Source organism: Callorhinus ursinus, unplaced genomic scaffold (assembly GCF_003265705.2).
Source record: "Callorhinus ursinus isolate GAN/ISIS: 27379988/994484 unplaced genomic scaffold, GSC_fseal_2.0 scaffold7, whole genome shotgun sequence".
In the NCBI taxonomy this organism is placed as follows: Eukaryota; Metazoa; Chordata; class Mammalia; order Carnivora; family Otariidae; genus Callorhinus; species Callorhinus ursinus.
The window spans coordinates 70,076,370-70,091,860 of NW_027397069.1; the positions used below are offsets into that span (position 1 = coordinate 70,076,370).

Below are 15,491 nucleotides of genomic sequence, written 5' to 3' on the forward strand. Positions count from 1 at the left end.
ACAGTGGAACTTGCTATAATGGGTTTTGCTTTCTGAAATTTATGCAGAAGGTGGGTTGTCAACAGGGCAGCCCTCTCTCCAAGCCGCTGACTGAACTGCTACTGTTTGCTCAATCTTTAGACCAGCTTGGAGGTGTTCTTCCTATGTTTTCCTCAGACTCCCACATCAGAACCAACTGAGGAGCTTGTTAAAAATGAAGATTCCATGTCCCTCCCCAATTCCCCGAACCGACCTCTGGGATTAGACCCAGAGAAAACAAACCACAGATGATTTTCATGACCACGAAGGTTGGAAGCCACTGCATCAAAGGCAGGGAGGAAAAATAGAAGACAATTCGAGTGAAGGGAAACAAGACATGGTTAGGTTAAGACTGACTCAGTCTGTGGCCAGAGGGGAGCTCCTGAAGGTGCTGAGGACGGAGCTCTAGGATCAGATCCTCACGCTGTGTGGAGGAGCTGTGGTGGGGAGACAGAACATGGAAATGCACATTCGGCTCCTGAATTATACTTACTGCTATAGTCAGGCCTATCAGGATTGGAATTCCTCAGTTCTTCAAATGTTTTAGAATGTTTTTATAGGAATGAGCTGACTTTTTAAGAAAAAAAACTATGTTAGCTTTTTTAATCTTCTGTGTTTTGTGCTGAAGGAGGGAGGAAAAATAATTATTTGGGCTAAAACAAACTGTTCCCAGCATAAGACAGAATTAGGCCTTATTCTAGAAATGGAAGGCTCATCATAATTCTTTCAATTAGAAAGGTGTCTCGTCGACATCTTCTATTATAGTGCTAAGTGCAACAGAGCAAAGAATCCATATCTAAATCATAAATCATTATACTCCACTCCACTCTGGAGGCTGAATATATAGACATTATTAAGGAAAACAACTGAACAGATTTATTTAGAGGCCACTTGTTAAGGCACGCTTTAAAACAAAACACTTTTGTGTATACAAAAATAGAGCCGACTTCATATTTTGATTTATGAAAAATAAATTTATTACATAACACCTTGTTTTTAACAATGTTCAATTTTTTTTTAAATTCAGAATACTTGTGTCATTCATGTAAAATAGTTTGATACAGTACATTGTATGTTATAGGTTTTTTTTTTTTCCTCAAAAATTCTAAGGCTCTCCTACTCCTTCTCCTTTGCTGAAGTAAGGGCACCCTAAACAACGTGCGAACAAGTTTTAAAAAGTAAAATTAACTGAACAAAATTTTAATAGCACTACACCAACCAGCTTTAAAATCAAGACAAAATATCTGAATCGGATGCCGCACCTTTCAGAGGAAGTTATCATTCATGCTTTTTTCATCTTAAAGCATGCTCACTAATCAGCAACACCAACAGGAAAAATAAAACACTGTCTATGACAATCATTTCAGTTTGTTTGCTGAACCAAACAGGTTTATATCAATGACAACATATTTAATTACTATCAAATAGCAGCTTTAATACCAGTCAAGTCATAGATTGAAAACAAAAACAAACTTATAAGTTGGAAATTAATCTTTGGGAGTTTTGAAACCTTTCTGGAAAAACTATGTGGCTTTTGTACTTTCAAAAAAACCCAAGCAACAGTCTTGGTCAAAAAACACTGATTAATGTAGAAAATGAATCAACCCACTGATAAGACACTAAAATGAAAGGTGTACCAAAATAATCTCACTTTGAGTCTTGGTTATTTTGTTGAGTTAACATATACTGTATGTTTCAAGTACCAGTTAAACTTCTGTGTGTGTGTGTGTGTGTGTGTGTACTATTGGTCAGATAATGTTGTTACACTGAAAGAATTCACCACATACAAGACAAATGCTCGCCCCTAGCACATTTCACAGCTTCAACTGCTACAGACTGTCACTGAAAAAAATGCATTGGTCAGTCTGAACCATGTCAAGTAAACTATGGAAGTAGCAAATCCACAACACAAACTGTGCTAGCACTTTCTTTCAAGTCTAACTCCAAAACAGGTACAACTTGGAAGCCACTACCCCGGTCTGTGAAAGGTGGTGGAACTTGGCTGCTGGGCAGTCTGAGGATGTGGGTGTACAGTACATTCCATGGCCCGTACCAGGTTCCCGCAGAGAGCCGCACCGTCAGTCCTGCAGCGCCAGCAACAGTGCTTGACAACATTCCAGCGCAGCTCAGTACCGGTGTGTCTGATGCGAGTACTGTGGAGGCTGCTGGGAGGTAGTTGAGTATCCCATGCTGCTCTGTGGCTGTGATGTGCTTGGTCCAGGGTTGGGATAGGCAGCATGTGGATTGGAACGCTGCAAAAGAAGAACGAGCGAGAAATGAGAGTCAGGTGTTTCTAAGAGATGGCTCTGCCCCGAGCCAGTGAGGCTTAGGTTTGCAATGGCATTTATTTCAAGGCAGTAACAATTAAGAAGTCTTGTGCCATGTACTAGGCTTTAGAATGACAATGACAAAAACCCCCAATCTTTCAATATCAACTAAGGTCAGAAGTATTGTCAGTAAATAACATTAAGCTGGGTCTTATTTCTATGTAGTGCAGTTCATTGTTTTTCTATAGCAGTAATCCCCCTTTTAAGCTGTTTTGTAACTACCTGATAAGTAGTAATTAATTTGCTTGAGATGTTTATACATGAACTTAATGATATATATACTAAGAAATTCAAAGCTAATTGACATGCTAGTTTCTTCAACAGAAGCCTCCCAGCACATGTGTGACTAAAGAATAAAAATGAATAGGACAAGAAAAGGCAGCGCAGAACCATTTTCTTTGGTATTAAATATTTTTATGCCCTTTAATGAATCATTTTCTGCAACAAGTTATAAACAAAAGTTTATAATTATATATAGCGCTTTTTTTGTGTTCAGGTACCATTAGAATCGCTTTCCATATATTATCTCATTTAATTTTGAAAACGAACCTACGGTTGTAGGTGCTATTTTTAATCTCCATTTGACCAATGAGGTTACAAAGAGATTAATCCTTGCCATCATCCACTTCTACAAGTGAGAAAACTGAGAACATCTGAATTACTTACTCAAGGTTACCCAAAGTCAGCGGCTGGGCTGGGATCTGAAAGCCTGTGTTCTTTTTATGATTTTATTTATTTATGTGAGAGAGAAAGCAAGAGAGAGCACAACCGGGGGGGGGGGGGGGGGGGGGGGGGGGGGGCAGAGGCAGAGAGAGAAGCAGATCCCCCGCTGAGGAGGGAGCTCAACTTGGGGCTAGATTCCCAGGACCCTGGATCATGACCTGAGCTGAAAGCAGATGCTTAACCAACTGAGCCACCCAGGCGCCCCTGAAAGCCTGTGTCCTTCATCATTCTTGGTATACTGTTGTTTGAAAACAATACACAGCATTGATTGAGCTCCTACCACAAGTCAGGGGCTAGGGTTTATTACGTCTACTCCTACAAGAACTACAAGTAAGGCTTGGCTAGTCTCATTTTACAGATGAAAAACTAAAGCAGGAAATGTTATATTATTTGTCCAAGGTCACACAGTTAATAAATGGCAGGATTTAAGTTTGATCATTCTAGGTCTGTCTAATTCAAAAGTCAGTAGGTACCCTGTACTGTACCATACTCAGTACTTTTCCATGTCAATAACACTCACGTCAGTATATTTCCCCAGGTACATAAAGGTCAGCATTTTCTTAGTTATACTGCATTTTCCAAAGGTCACAAACCCATATACAAATACTGATATGGCAAGTCAGTACAAAATAAATTGGAAATACCTGATAGTCTGAGGTCATGATTAGTCCACCTGAGGTAGTGGTAGGAGGAACAACTCTCACTTTTTTCAACGGGGGTCCCTGTGTATGACTGCTGTCTTGATTCCCTGGGTGACCAGTTCCATTAGTATGGTTATTGCCCTGCTGCTGCTGCTGGTTCTTCTCAATTGGTTAAACAGAAAAATAAAGTTCAACTCAGAAGGAGAACCAAATACAAACAAGAAAATGTTATGGTAGCATTGAATAAAACAAGAAGCAGCCAAATGTACTTTAATACTTACTTTGTCTCCTTTGTCATCAGGTTCTTCTTCGGTTAAAAATTCTCGTTTTGGGTAAGGGATTTGACAACCGGCAAAAACGCTGCTCACAAGAAAAAAGAAAAACGATTTCTGGTATGCCAATCAATATTTCAGATGCTTCATTTTATTCTTCTACAATGGACTTTGTTTCCATATTTGTAAAATAAGCACCTTTCATGCAACTGTGACAAGATGAATCTTTTCTTCTAATCAGTGACATTATAGCAGGCCATGGGAGGACTTTTCATTGTATAAAAATAATGAATAATCATCGAATATGACTCAACTTTCTTTTATCCCAGCCTCACTCTTTTATTATTACAACCCAAATACAGATTCCAGAGGAAATGTCACTATTCGAACACAATTTTTTTTTTTTTTAACTCTCCCTTCTACACATAAAATAAAAGGTGACATGGGGAACACAAATTTATTTGGGAATGGGATTTGCAATTGGAACATAAAACTGTAACTGCAAGCAGTGGGCAATCTCAGTGAGTCTGAGTGAGCTACAGCATGCATAATCAACCTGCCACTGAGTAACTGGCGCCCCACCGAAACTAAAGATGGCAAGGTTTCATAAAGCAAGACATGAACAGGAGTGGTTCTTACCCATAAAAGCCCGAAATGACACCTCAGTCATCAGAACTCATTTTTTGCTTGTCATTGGGATTTCCCTGGGTCCCCATGTAAGAGGAGTGGCAAGTTGGAGTTGACAACTCAAACAAGCATGCTCCAAAAAATTCTACCATGCTGGTGAGGTAATAAATTGATCACTTACTCTGATGTAGGAAGTGGATCTTCTAAGAAATAGGGATCCTGCATAGCCTGTTCTGAGGTAATTCGCTTTATTGGGTCCATGGTAAGCAACTTCTGAAGCTGAAACCATAAATCATAAAAACATTACTGTGTTACTTCTCATAGTTATATCCTTGGCCATATGTGGGACGTATATGTTTTTTGATGAAAACACCACAATCTGAAGGATATTTATTCCCCCAAATTAACAACAGAAAAACTTGATTATTACATTTAATGTAGTAATTCACATTCAGTCATTCTAATAATCATGATCTTACTTGGTTCTTCTATTAAGAAGTAATTATACTTACTTCTTACTCTAAACCAATGACCTATATTATGCAGACTGCTTTGTCCAGTTTAGAACAGGACTAAAATCTTGTATTTTCTATTCCTTTTTTATTAAGGGGAAAATTATTATAACACAAATAATACACTAGCCACATGGGGCTATTTAGATTTAAAGCCAAATTAACTAAAACCAAATTAAACTTAAATCAATTTCTCAGTCATATCAGGTGCATTTCTAGAGCTCAAGAGCCACATGTGGCTAGAAGCTCCCTACTGGACAGCACAGATCATCAGAGAAAGCTCTCCTGGCCAGTGCTATCCTAGTCTAAATAAATATGGTGCTTGATACAGAACTTGTAAAGTACAGAGGGGTTATGAATGGAGATTCGAAGGATACCACTTGGGTTCAAGTCTTGACATTTATTAGATGAGTGACTTTGGACAAGTTGCTTAATCTCTTTGTAACCTCATTTGTCAAATGGAGATTAAAAATAGCACCTACACCCATAGGTTTGTTTTCAAAATTAAATGAGATAATATATGGAAAGCAATTCTAATGGTACCTGAACACAAAAAAAGCACTATGTGTTAGCTGCCATTATTATTATTATTATTGTTATTATTATTTTGCTACCTACAGAAATGTCACACTAATGTCAAAATTCAGTATTTTTTGGTAAAAACATAGTTTACTTAAGACTTTATGAACTAGAATATTTGATTTGATTTATTTTTATTTATTTTATTTATTTATTTTAGAACATTTGATTTTAGTAGGTGATTAAAGAGCTTATCTAAGTAGTGGTCTCTCAGCTTATCCTCTGATCTAACACGGTGGTTTTCAGACTTCACAGTACATCAGAACTGTCCCTGGAGCACTTCTGAAAGCAGACTGCTAGGCCCCACTCTCAGAGCTCTGACTGGGATATCTGCGCAGGAGTCTGAGGAGTGGCCTTTCTACCAACTTCTCAGGTGACTCTAGTGCTGTGGACTGGGACACCTTACTTGAACACCAACAGATGCGTTGAGACTTGATGGGAGATGACACAATCAGAGGACAGAACGACATACAATATTGAAAAATACAGAGGAAACGCTGGAACGGTAAGATTTAAATTTAATTTTGATGATCTGATATTTCAGTGGAAGCACCACTTTATTTTTAGAGTTGAAAGGAAAAGCATGGATTTGCCATTTAAAATGCTCAACAGTTTTATAGGAGTTACATTAGAGCTTTCAGATGGGCCCACCCAAGATAGGTCACCGCAGTAAAAACAAGCAACTAAGCTGTGAGGGAAGTATATCTCTGGAATTTCAGTGATGATGGTTGTGAGAGTCACTTTAGACTACACCGAATAGCAGCAAGTTGGAGGTAAGTAAGAGCAAGTCCCCTGAACTGTGACTTTTGGTCTACCACTATAATCATTGTTTTGTTAGAATAAGTAAGTCCATAATTTTGAAGGATCTAACTTACCTTCCTATTTGGGTTCTGTTGTAAGTACATTATAAGAAACCATTATTTGGATAATAATATATTGTGTGGTAATAAGATAGGTTAGGCCCTGCTTTTTAAGTTGCTGATATGAAATACAGGACATATGACATGATATAAAAATAAACAGAAGGTGTAGAAGCAGAAGCAGCAGACAGAGAAGAAAAAGCAGAAACAGAAGACATGTTTGCAAGTGGCCTGCTACTGTAATAAAGGAAAATATAACACTTTCAAGACAAAAAAATTCCCATTTAATGAACTCGTTTAAAAATATTGAGAATAAAGGATTAAAAGAATTTTAAGCCAAATACCTGTTCCCCAAAATTTCCCCTTTGTATGTTATATAACTTAAAAAAAACCCCATAAAACTGAAAATCATTTTTAATTGTTATGATGTAAAAATGGAAATTTTACTGTAAACAAATTTAAGTTGGCAAGTTGAATATAATGTCATAAATTACAATAGCACATGGATTCATTTAGATTCTAAGTCAAACTATTTTTCCATTATACAGTAATAAATACTGCATCTCTCATATTCTTCCAGAAAAAGCAAATAATGCGTACCATCACTGAAGGACTTCTAATACCCAAGTCTGTAAGAGTATCTTGGGAGTTAAAAATTTTATAAATAATCTTTCAAAGAGTTGAAATACAAAATAATCTATAAAAGTTACTTCTGAGTAGTGGGATGGTTTTCTTTTAGATTCTTCTCTGAAATTTTTGAAATTTTAAAATAATCGATGAAAACCAATAAAAGTAATTTTAAAAATGTTCTTCACAGACTTGGTACAATAACTATCTTTAAAACTTTTTTTTTTAAGATTTTATTTATTTATTTGACAGAGAGAGAGAGAGAGAGGGCACAAGCAGGGGGAGCAGCAGAGGGAGAGGGAGTAGCAGGCTCTCCACTGAGCAAAGAGCCTGATGCGGGGCTCAATCCCAGGACCCCGGATCATGACCTGAGCCGAAGGCAGCCACCCAACTGACTGAGCCACCAGGCGCCCCACAATAACTCTCTTTAAAAAATCTAATGTAACCAAACATTAGTCTGTTAAACCATGTTATGGGTTTGGAAAAACAAGTGTTTTTATGCCTTTCCTAATATGCAGCAACAAGATGTCTGCATTTACCATTAAAGTACTCTAAGAGTGCTAAATTACAGTATAAACTGACCCCAAAAAACCTCTGGTTAGCTAATCAGTGAAAAAAATTTTATTATTGTTCTCTAAAGCTTACCAAGTGGAATGCTTTACTATCTGGTTTAACTTTATGTTTTTCCATATACTTGATAAGGCTGCAGTTGGTATACCTGAAAGAGAAATACTATGAAATATCTACATTAGATTTTGAGGTTAATTTTACATTGGCTGAAGTTTTTCCAAACAATTATTTTAATCACAACCGATAAAGAATATTTATTGAAAATGGCATAATCGGCATAACATTAGCTCAATTTCATATTTCATTCAATATTCACACTAGTCACCTATGAATGGATACCACTGAGTAAACACAGGATAATTTCATAAATAATACATACTGAATAGTTATTTTTTTATAAGACTGTTATCTCAACAACTCTCTTAAATAACATATGGGTCAAATGTTTAATTCAGCCTTACTAGTAAGTTTAAAATAAATTTAAAATTTTAAAAAATTTGTTATAGACCTATAAACTGTCCTCTCCCAATGCTCTGATCTTGCATTGTAAATAAATGAAATATTCCTTCTTCTCTATTAAAACTTGCTTAAAATGATGACACAACCCAGGTGGGTGGGCAACTGATGGCTAGCAAGGTTGCTTATTTCTTGACTGAAAAAAGCAACCTTACTGCTTCAGCTGTGATCCCTTCCATTAATGCTCGCTTCCAGAAAGTAATTAAGTATGGTAAGAGTTTCTTTCTCATATCCAAATCAGCTGCTAAAATTAGCTGTTTACCTTCTTTATATCACTTAAACATCTTAAAAGATAAAATATTTATTAAGTAAAGAAGAAAAATTATTTATTAGACTAAGCTTATGTTCAGTATTCTGTTGAGTATTCAATCTTATCCTGAGGATTCTGGAAAAGCAAAAATCAACAAAGGATCTACTTTCTTTCCAACTTACGTATTTCTTCTGAAATCTTTCATTAATGTTGAATGTTCAGGCATCTTTTTTATATCTTCCCAATCTTTATCTGTGAAATACATTGATAAAATTTTATGTTGTCTAGGTTCCTATTCTTAAGAATTAAAAAAAAGTTACCTCAATTTCATCACATGTCCTATACACTTTGAACCTCCAATGAAAGCACAGACCTCAAATAAATTACTATAGTAAATATCTTATCTTGACCTATAAATACAATTCTCATCCCTTGTATAGCATTAGATCTCTAGTTTATCTATTTAGTACTTACTTTCTATGTAATTTACTATAAGTTACCTCAATTTCTGTAAGTAGAGAGGAATAAGTTATTAATATATATTTCTATTTCTGTTTGTAAAACCACTTTTTCCCCTTTCCACCCAATTTCTTAGTTAAATCAGCAACCAGTGTCTTCAATGACAAATGTGTTATCTTTCCCCTCTGTAGCTGTAAGATGCACTTTTTTTTTTACATGGCCCTCCTTATGTTCACTTTATTAAATACACTGTTTTTACAGCAGCATTCAATGCGAGCAGCAACAACTGTCTGGAATAGAACAGGGTAGGACATAACTAGTACGCAAATAAGTCAGCTGGTGGCTTGGCTAGTTTCGGTACCATTGATAAAAACACCCCCAGCTGCTTACATTAGGCAGAAAATGTTTCAGGTGGTTTGCTGGCCTTAGAGTTGCTCAGACAACACATGCTAGAGGGCTAGTTTTCGTCATCACTGTCAACAGCCTTGTGCGGAAAGACTACTAGCCGCTACTACAACAGGTAGCTTCACCGCACGTTTAGCTTTTAAATGACCTTTAGACATCTGCCTTCAACTTACTTATACAGATTTGTGCAACCTAGCCTCCAAAGATATCACACTGTAAAGTCAACTAAATATATACTTTAAACTCCTATATGGGATTTTCTCCTTAATTATTTCCTTGCTCCAATTTCTCTATTTTGTTAATTTCTCAAGCTAGACATCCTGAGATAATCTTTTACTTTTCCTTTAATTACATATAAAAAATTCTGTATTTGTCCTTTATTCTCCATCCTTTTCATCACTTTACACCTGGAGTACCGCTATACAGGCAAACAGCTGGCTTCCCTGACTTCAGTTACCTCTCTTTAATTGATTTTTACCTACCACAACCATACTAATCTTCCTAAAATATAACATAAACCATGTCACTAATTCTCAAGAACTTACCATGGATTCTCATTCTTTTGTACATTAAATCTAAACCCTACTGCCTGCTTTTCAACTTCCTTATAAGCTGAGCCTCCCCTAACTGTTGAATTACACATTAAAAATCATCTCCTACAGAGAGGCCACCTCCCTCTTCCACCGCCTTGTAAGCCATGTTCCTTTCTCTTGGGTCTTAGAAACGGGGGACACATTCAGAAGTCGGAAGAAAAGGCCATTCTTCTCCATCTACTCAAACCATTGCTATTATTTAAACATTCTCCTTAGAGTAGTACAATATAAACTCCAAGAAGGCAAGAATCATGCTTGTTATATTAACATTATTTTATGCATAACACAGTGCTTGGCACATGGCAGGTACTCAAATATTTAGTGAATAAATAAAATTCTCGTCACAAAAAAGCAGTCTTCACAGGCCCGTTGACCAATGCTGCAGAAAGGTAGTATCTGTGTTAACACTCCTACAAGGGAATGTGAAATTATAACTCCCAGGTATTTCTGTATTAGTCTTGAGTTACCCTGACCTGAGAAAAATTCCTAGTAAGAAACAATTTCTAATAAATACCTGACTAGCCAATATTATGTAGGTTTTTAAAGCAAAACTTCATTATTCTAGACCTCTGGGCAGAGTCTTTAGTGCCAGATGAACTACCATGCTATGGCATACATAACAAGGGATGGGGATATTGCTGAAAAACTGAGGGGTCTAACGCCTGTGATGAGACATCTAAACAACTTTCTCCCTGCTGCCAATTGGTGCAGGCAAGGTCGCTGTTCTAATAGAACACTTAAAAGAATGTTCTTACTGGCAAGGGTTATAGGGTAAAAAATTCTGTTATTCACTATAATGTGATTCTGTACAGTGCCCTATATATAACATTTAAAATTTGTATTTAAATCCCAAGTAATGGTATTATTATATGTGCTGCCAGACAAAAATACATACTACTGAATTTTATTATAGTTTCCCCTGGTAAGAACTAAAGGCACCTTTTAATTCAGATATTGCAAATATTTTATCATTTCAAATATTAAACAACAAAACAAAACAAAAAAATAAAATGAAACAAAAATATACTCCTCAAATTCAGAAAACCCATAAATATCTTTATGCTAATATGTGAACTCTATAAATTTTGCTACTTCTAAGGATCTTTGATTAATGCAAATCATAAAGAATTGAGTAAGAGTAGCTTTCATCAGCTAAAGATACACACCTTTCCAATGAAGATATCTAAGTTCAAACAACAGTGATTTAAAAACAAAAACAAAAACATAATGTGTACCTGCAGGAAATCCCATTACATTGAATATTCTGTCCAGCTGGTCATGGTGATAAGGATTACTAGTTTTGATGTCCTCTTGTCGACAGTGAAATATTGGTTCTGACGTTAGTAGTTCTGCAAATATACACCCTATAGCCCAAATATCTTTAAAATAAAAAGAAAAAAAAAAGAAAAGAAAAAAAAAGGAAAGGAAAAAAGAAAAAGAAAGGAGGAAAATAAAGTGGTTCTTTCCAAAAGAAAATGCATTTTTATCAAAGCTAATAGAGAAGAAAAGGCCTTCTCTTTTGCAAATTATAAAGCCATTTGAACAAGGGAATCTACCTAACTGCTGGTAGTTTAGCTTTGTGACAAACAGCCCTGCATCAAAACTGACAAACTGTAGATTGTCCTAGTGAATAATAATAGGTTATTTCAAAAAACCTATTCAATAGGTTTTTTCTTTCTTTTCTTTTCCTAATAAGTCATATTAATTCCTAAAGCAATTATCATTAAAAATATCATGGAATATTGTTTATAAATATATATTCCCACCCGACCCACCCCAATTTTTCATTCCCTATTACACCTCCATTCCACCCAGTGGCTTCATTCCAAGTTCAAATCAAATTAGCTAAATTTTTGGCAATTTTTAAATGCTTCAAACATTACCTTATCTGTGAGATACATACAAAGCTGCATATGGAGCACAGGAACCACAAACAAACAAAATGAAACAAAAAAATAAAACAAAAACAGAAAACCCAAATTGCTTTTGAAATTGGGCATACTTGCCAAAAACACTCAGCACAATTTTTTGAGGTAAAAATATTTTTTCTTTATCTAGTTTACACTTGCTAATTTGTAAAGTCTAATAATTATCCGCTCATGCTAGCACTAGTTAGCAAGGTGTTATTCCAATAGGAGAAAGACAATGCCTGACCTCAAATATTCTAATGAAACTGCATTTCTACTTGAAGTTTTTTGTTCAAAGTATTTCTTTATGCTACAGTAGTGTCAGATTTTGCAATTTAATAAGGACAAGAAAACAGGGAGCAAAATACTATCTTTAAGATAGGTATAAAGGGTATAAATTCACTAGAATTACTTATAAAAGCCAGGCAAAATGGATTCTTCTGTAGTACAACAAATTACTTTCATTCACTTTAAGATATAAGCCAACTTTCATTCATATTAGACTTTTACTCAATAGAACTGTTATTAATAGAGGAAAGGTCTACATGCCACTTCAGAATTTAAAACTGAAATTATTCAGTTCCTACTTTAACAAAGCCCTAAACCGGCAAAGTTAACTTCTCTACACTAAATACAATGGTGTGGCACACAGCAGTGGTTTTTGACTGATCTAACCAATACCTGTGGTAAATATAAATAACTACAGAGGGAAAAATTAAAACCACTATTTTATTAAAGCAAATTGTTCAGGTATGTTAATAATTGTCACATAAATAGAAAATGAGAAAAAATGTTAATTTATAAAATAACTCAGAATTCCCAAAATCTACAATTGGAATATAGATCTTTAATGTAAAATTATCATATTTACATATTTCAGAGTAAGAAGTTAATCATCTATTTATTAAGATTATACACCCTAACTACAAGCGAGTTTTAAAAAGGACAGTGTTTGCATATCTGTTTTCTCCCACATCAGAGAACCAAGTTAGCCAATACCACCATACAGAAAAGTATGAAGAGATACTAGCCAAGCTATTTTGTTTTTAGTATCATAAAGTAAACGGAAAAATTATTTTATGATTATTCTTTTTACATATGTACCCCATATGATAACTTGACTTATGAGAATCTTCATCAAAGGGAAGATAGGAAAGAAAGCTGTGGAGCATCACAGAAAGGGCCAATGGGTCAATTTGCATATTTAAAACTCTACTCATAGCACCCAAGAGACACTGTAACAACTCATTCTGGTTAGCTAGGAAAAATACTGAAGAAAACTAACATGTAAAGGAAGATGAGAGGTAAGTAAGTGGGGTAGCTATCCTTAAAGTGACACTGCTTCTAAAATAAAAGGTCAGAAAGTAGGAAGAAATCATTTCCTAAACCTTGCTTAACCTTACCCTCACAACCTCTTTGTATCTTTTCTAGTATCTCTTACCTTTTGGCAATCTCATCATCCTTCCTTTCTGCAAAATCCTGATCCAGACATTAATCATGAAATTAAGTTAGCTAAGCAGGTTATTATTTCAGACAAATTTCTAAATCTGTGTACCTAAGTCTCTCCTTCTTGACTAATTTTTTTTTTCAGAATGTGCCAAGTTCATGGAAAAGTCCTTTCCTGTTCACCTACCTGCCTATTTCCTTCTAGAAAGACTTCCCAAAGTAAAAACATATAAATCTCATCTACTTCTCAAAATCTGTGATGCTTTGTGTAGCTATTGAGCTAACTAGGCAAAGTAGACAGTGATTAGCAGGCTATGTAGACCCAAATGGGGGCGGGGGGAGCTTGTTAAATAATGTATTAATCAATAGATGTATTAAAAGCAAGTTTCTACCTTAATAAAAGAGTAAATTCTCATTCTCCCTATCTTATAGTATATTTCTCACTTAATAGAATGCTACATAATTAGTGGGCATTCAGTTATTTGAGAACAAACATCTGAGTTTAAAAGTCCATACTTTAGTAAAACTTTTAAGACTGCTTTAGTGATGATTAAAGATTGAAACTCCGCTTTCAGCCTTCTCCATGAAGTCAACCAAACAAAACCCCAAAACACTCAAAACTGAATTAAACTTTGTCACTGGGAGTACAATGTTTACTAACCTATTATCTACTCTCTTCAGTTTAATGATTCAGCTTGCAGCTTTGTACAAGTGAATAAAAGACTGCAGCACTAAAATCTGTTTGTAATAGAGGATGGGAACATTTTTCCCTGTGCTCTTTTGCTGCTTCTTAGTAGCCTTGTTTAACATAATCCACCAAACTCCACTAGCAGATTTCACCTTTCTAAATGATGCCATTAAAATGAACTACTGAATAAGTAATCTGTGCATTCAACTACAAAAGTTCTTCTATTAGCTGTTCAAACTACAACTATCTGACAGGGAAGTAAAAATGCTAGGCAAGTTGATAAGTAGCTTTCACTGCGGTGTGGGGAATTTGTACTTTAATGGACCCTTGCGCACTTACATAAGTAATAGGTGGAATGGGATTGTGTGGGAAAGACTGGAATCAAGGAAGAGGTTTTCATTTTTATTCCTTTATTCGATTTTTAAAAATTTGATTTAAAAATGGTTTATGTATAATTTCTCTCTCTTGAAAAAAAAGATACCCATATTGTAACATTTTTGAGCCAATGTATTCATAAAAGAAAAGTGTTCTCCAAGATTGTTCTTGGCCAAGTCAGATGTACATGGGGTGGGGATCACCACCACAGAGGCTCTGGCCTGACCTTGGTTTCAATCATCTGCACCCCAGTTAGTTCCCTCTGTAATCTTCCTACCTCAGAAGCAACTGTTTTATCCAAGGTCACAGAACTTTCGGAGTTAAAGGGGACCTAAGAGATGATTTGGTCTAAATTCTCACCTTCAAAAAATGAGGCTAAAGAACTAAATGCTTTGCATAAGGGTGAGCATGTGTGCGTGCGTATGGGAGCGTGCGTGCGCGCGCGCACACACACACACACACACACACACACACACACACACACACACACACACACACACACACACACACACACACACACACACCCTGAGTGACAAAGCTAAGGCTACAAGTCAGATGCATACATTTTGGTTTCTCTTAAGTTTTAAAAAGTTTACATAAGAGTTATCCAATAAATTTTGATGATGAGAAGGAGGAAGAGAGGAAAAATATGAAGAAAGGCCTTTTCTTTTGCAAATTATAAAGCCATTTGAACAAGGGAATCTACCTAACTGCTGGTAGTTTAGCTTTGTGACAAACAGCCCTGCATCAAAACTGACAAACTGTAGATTGTCCTAGTGAATAATAATAGGTTAAACAAATTGCAATGTTCACAATAAAATGTAAGTTTCTTGAGAAAAAGAAAATAAATAGTAAGTCAGAGTCACAAGCTTCTGAGATGGAATATTTTTTACTTAATTTAAATTAAATCAAAGTCTCATTTGATTTATCATCATCAGTTGATAACAGCTAAGATTAGGCAATCATTTCCTTTTTTTTTTTTTAATATTTTACTTATTTATTTGCCACGGGGAGAGGGAGAGACAGCACAAGCAGGGGGAGCAGCAGGCTCCCCACTGAGCAGGGAGCCCAATGTGGGACTCGATCCCAGGATGCT

The 15,491-nt window shown here is 35.7% G+C and overlaps 1 protein-coding gene across 6 annotated transcripts in view; it reads right to left on the minus strand.

The window, feature by feature from the left end:
* Positions 1-971: 971 nt before the first annotated feature.
* Positions 972-15,491, minus strand: part of CDK8 (cyclin dependent kinase 8) — a 145,289-nt gene continuing 130,769 nt past the window's right edge. For 3 of the 6 annotated variants that reach the window (XM_025875160.2, XM_073894755.1, XM_073894756.1), the window contains 7 exons: positions 11,215-11,358; positions 8,705-8,774; positions 7,832-7,904; positions 4,790-4,887; positions 3,991-4,069; positions 3,713-3,871; positions 972-2,270 (listed from right to left, as the gene is read on the minus strand). In XM_025875160.2, the coding sequence (XP_025730945.1) occupies positions 2,145-2,270; positions 3,713-3,871; positions 3,991-4,069; positions 4,790-4,887; positions 7,832-7,904; positions 8,705-8,774; positions 11,215-11,358 (749 nt within the window). In that variant the 3' untranslated portion in view covers positions 972-2,144. The remainder of the gene's footprint in view (positions 2,271-3,712; positions 3,872-3,990; positions 4,070-4,789; positions 4,888-7,831; positions 7,905-8,704; positions 8,775-11,214; positions 11,359-15,491) is intronic. The other 3 variants (XM_025875162.2, XM_025875161.2, XM_025875164.2) reach the window with 3 other exon arrangements.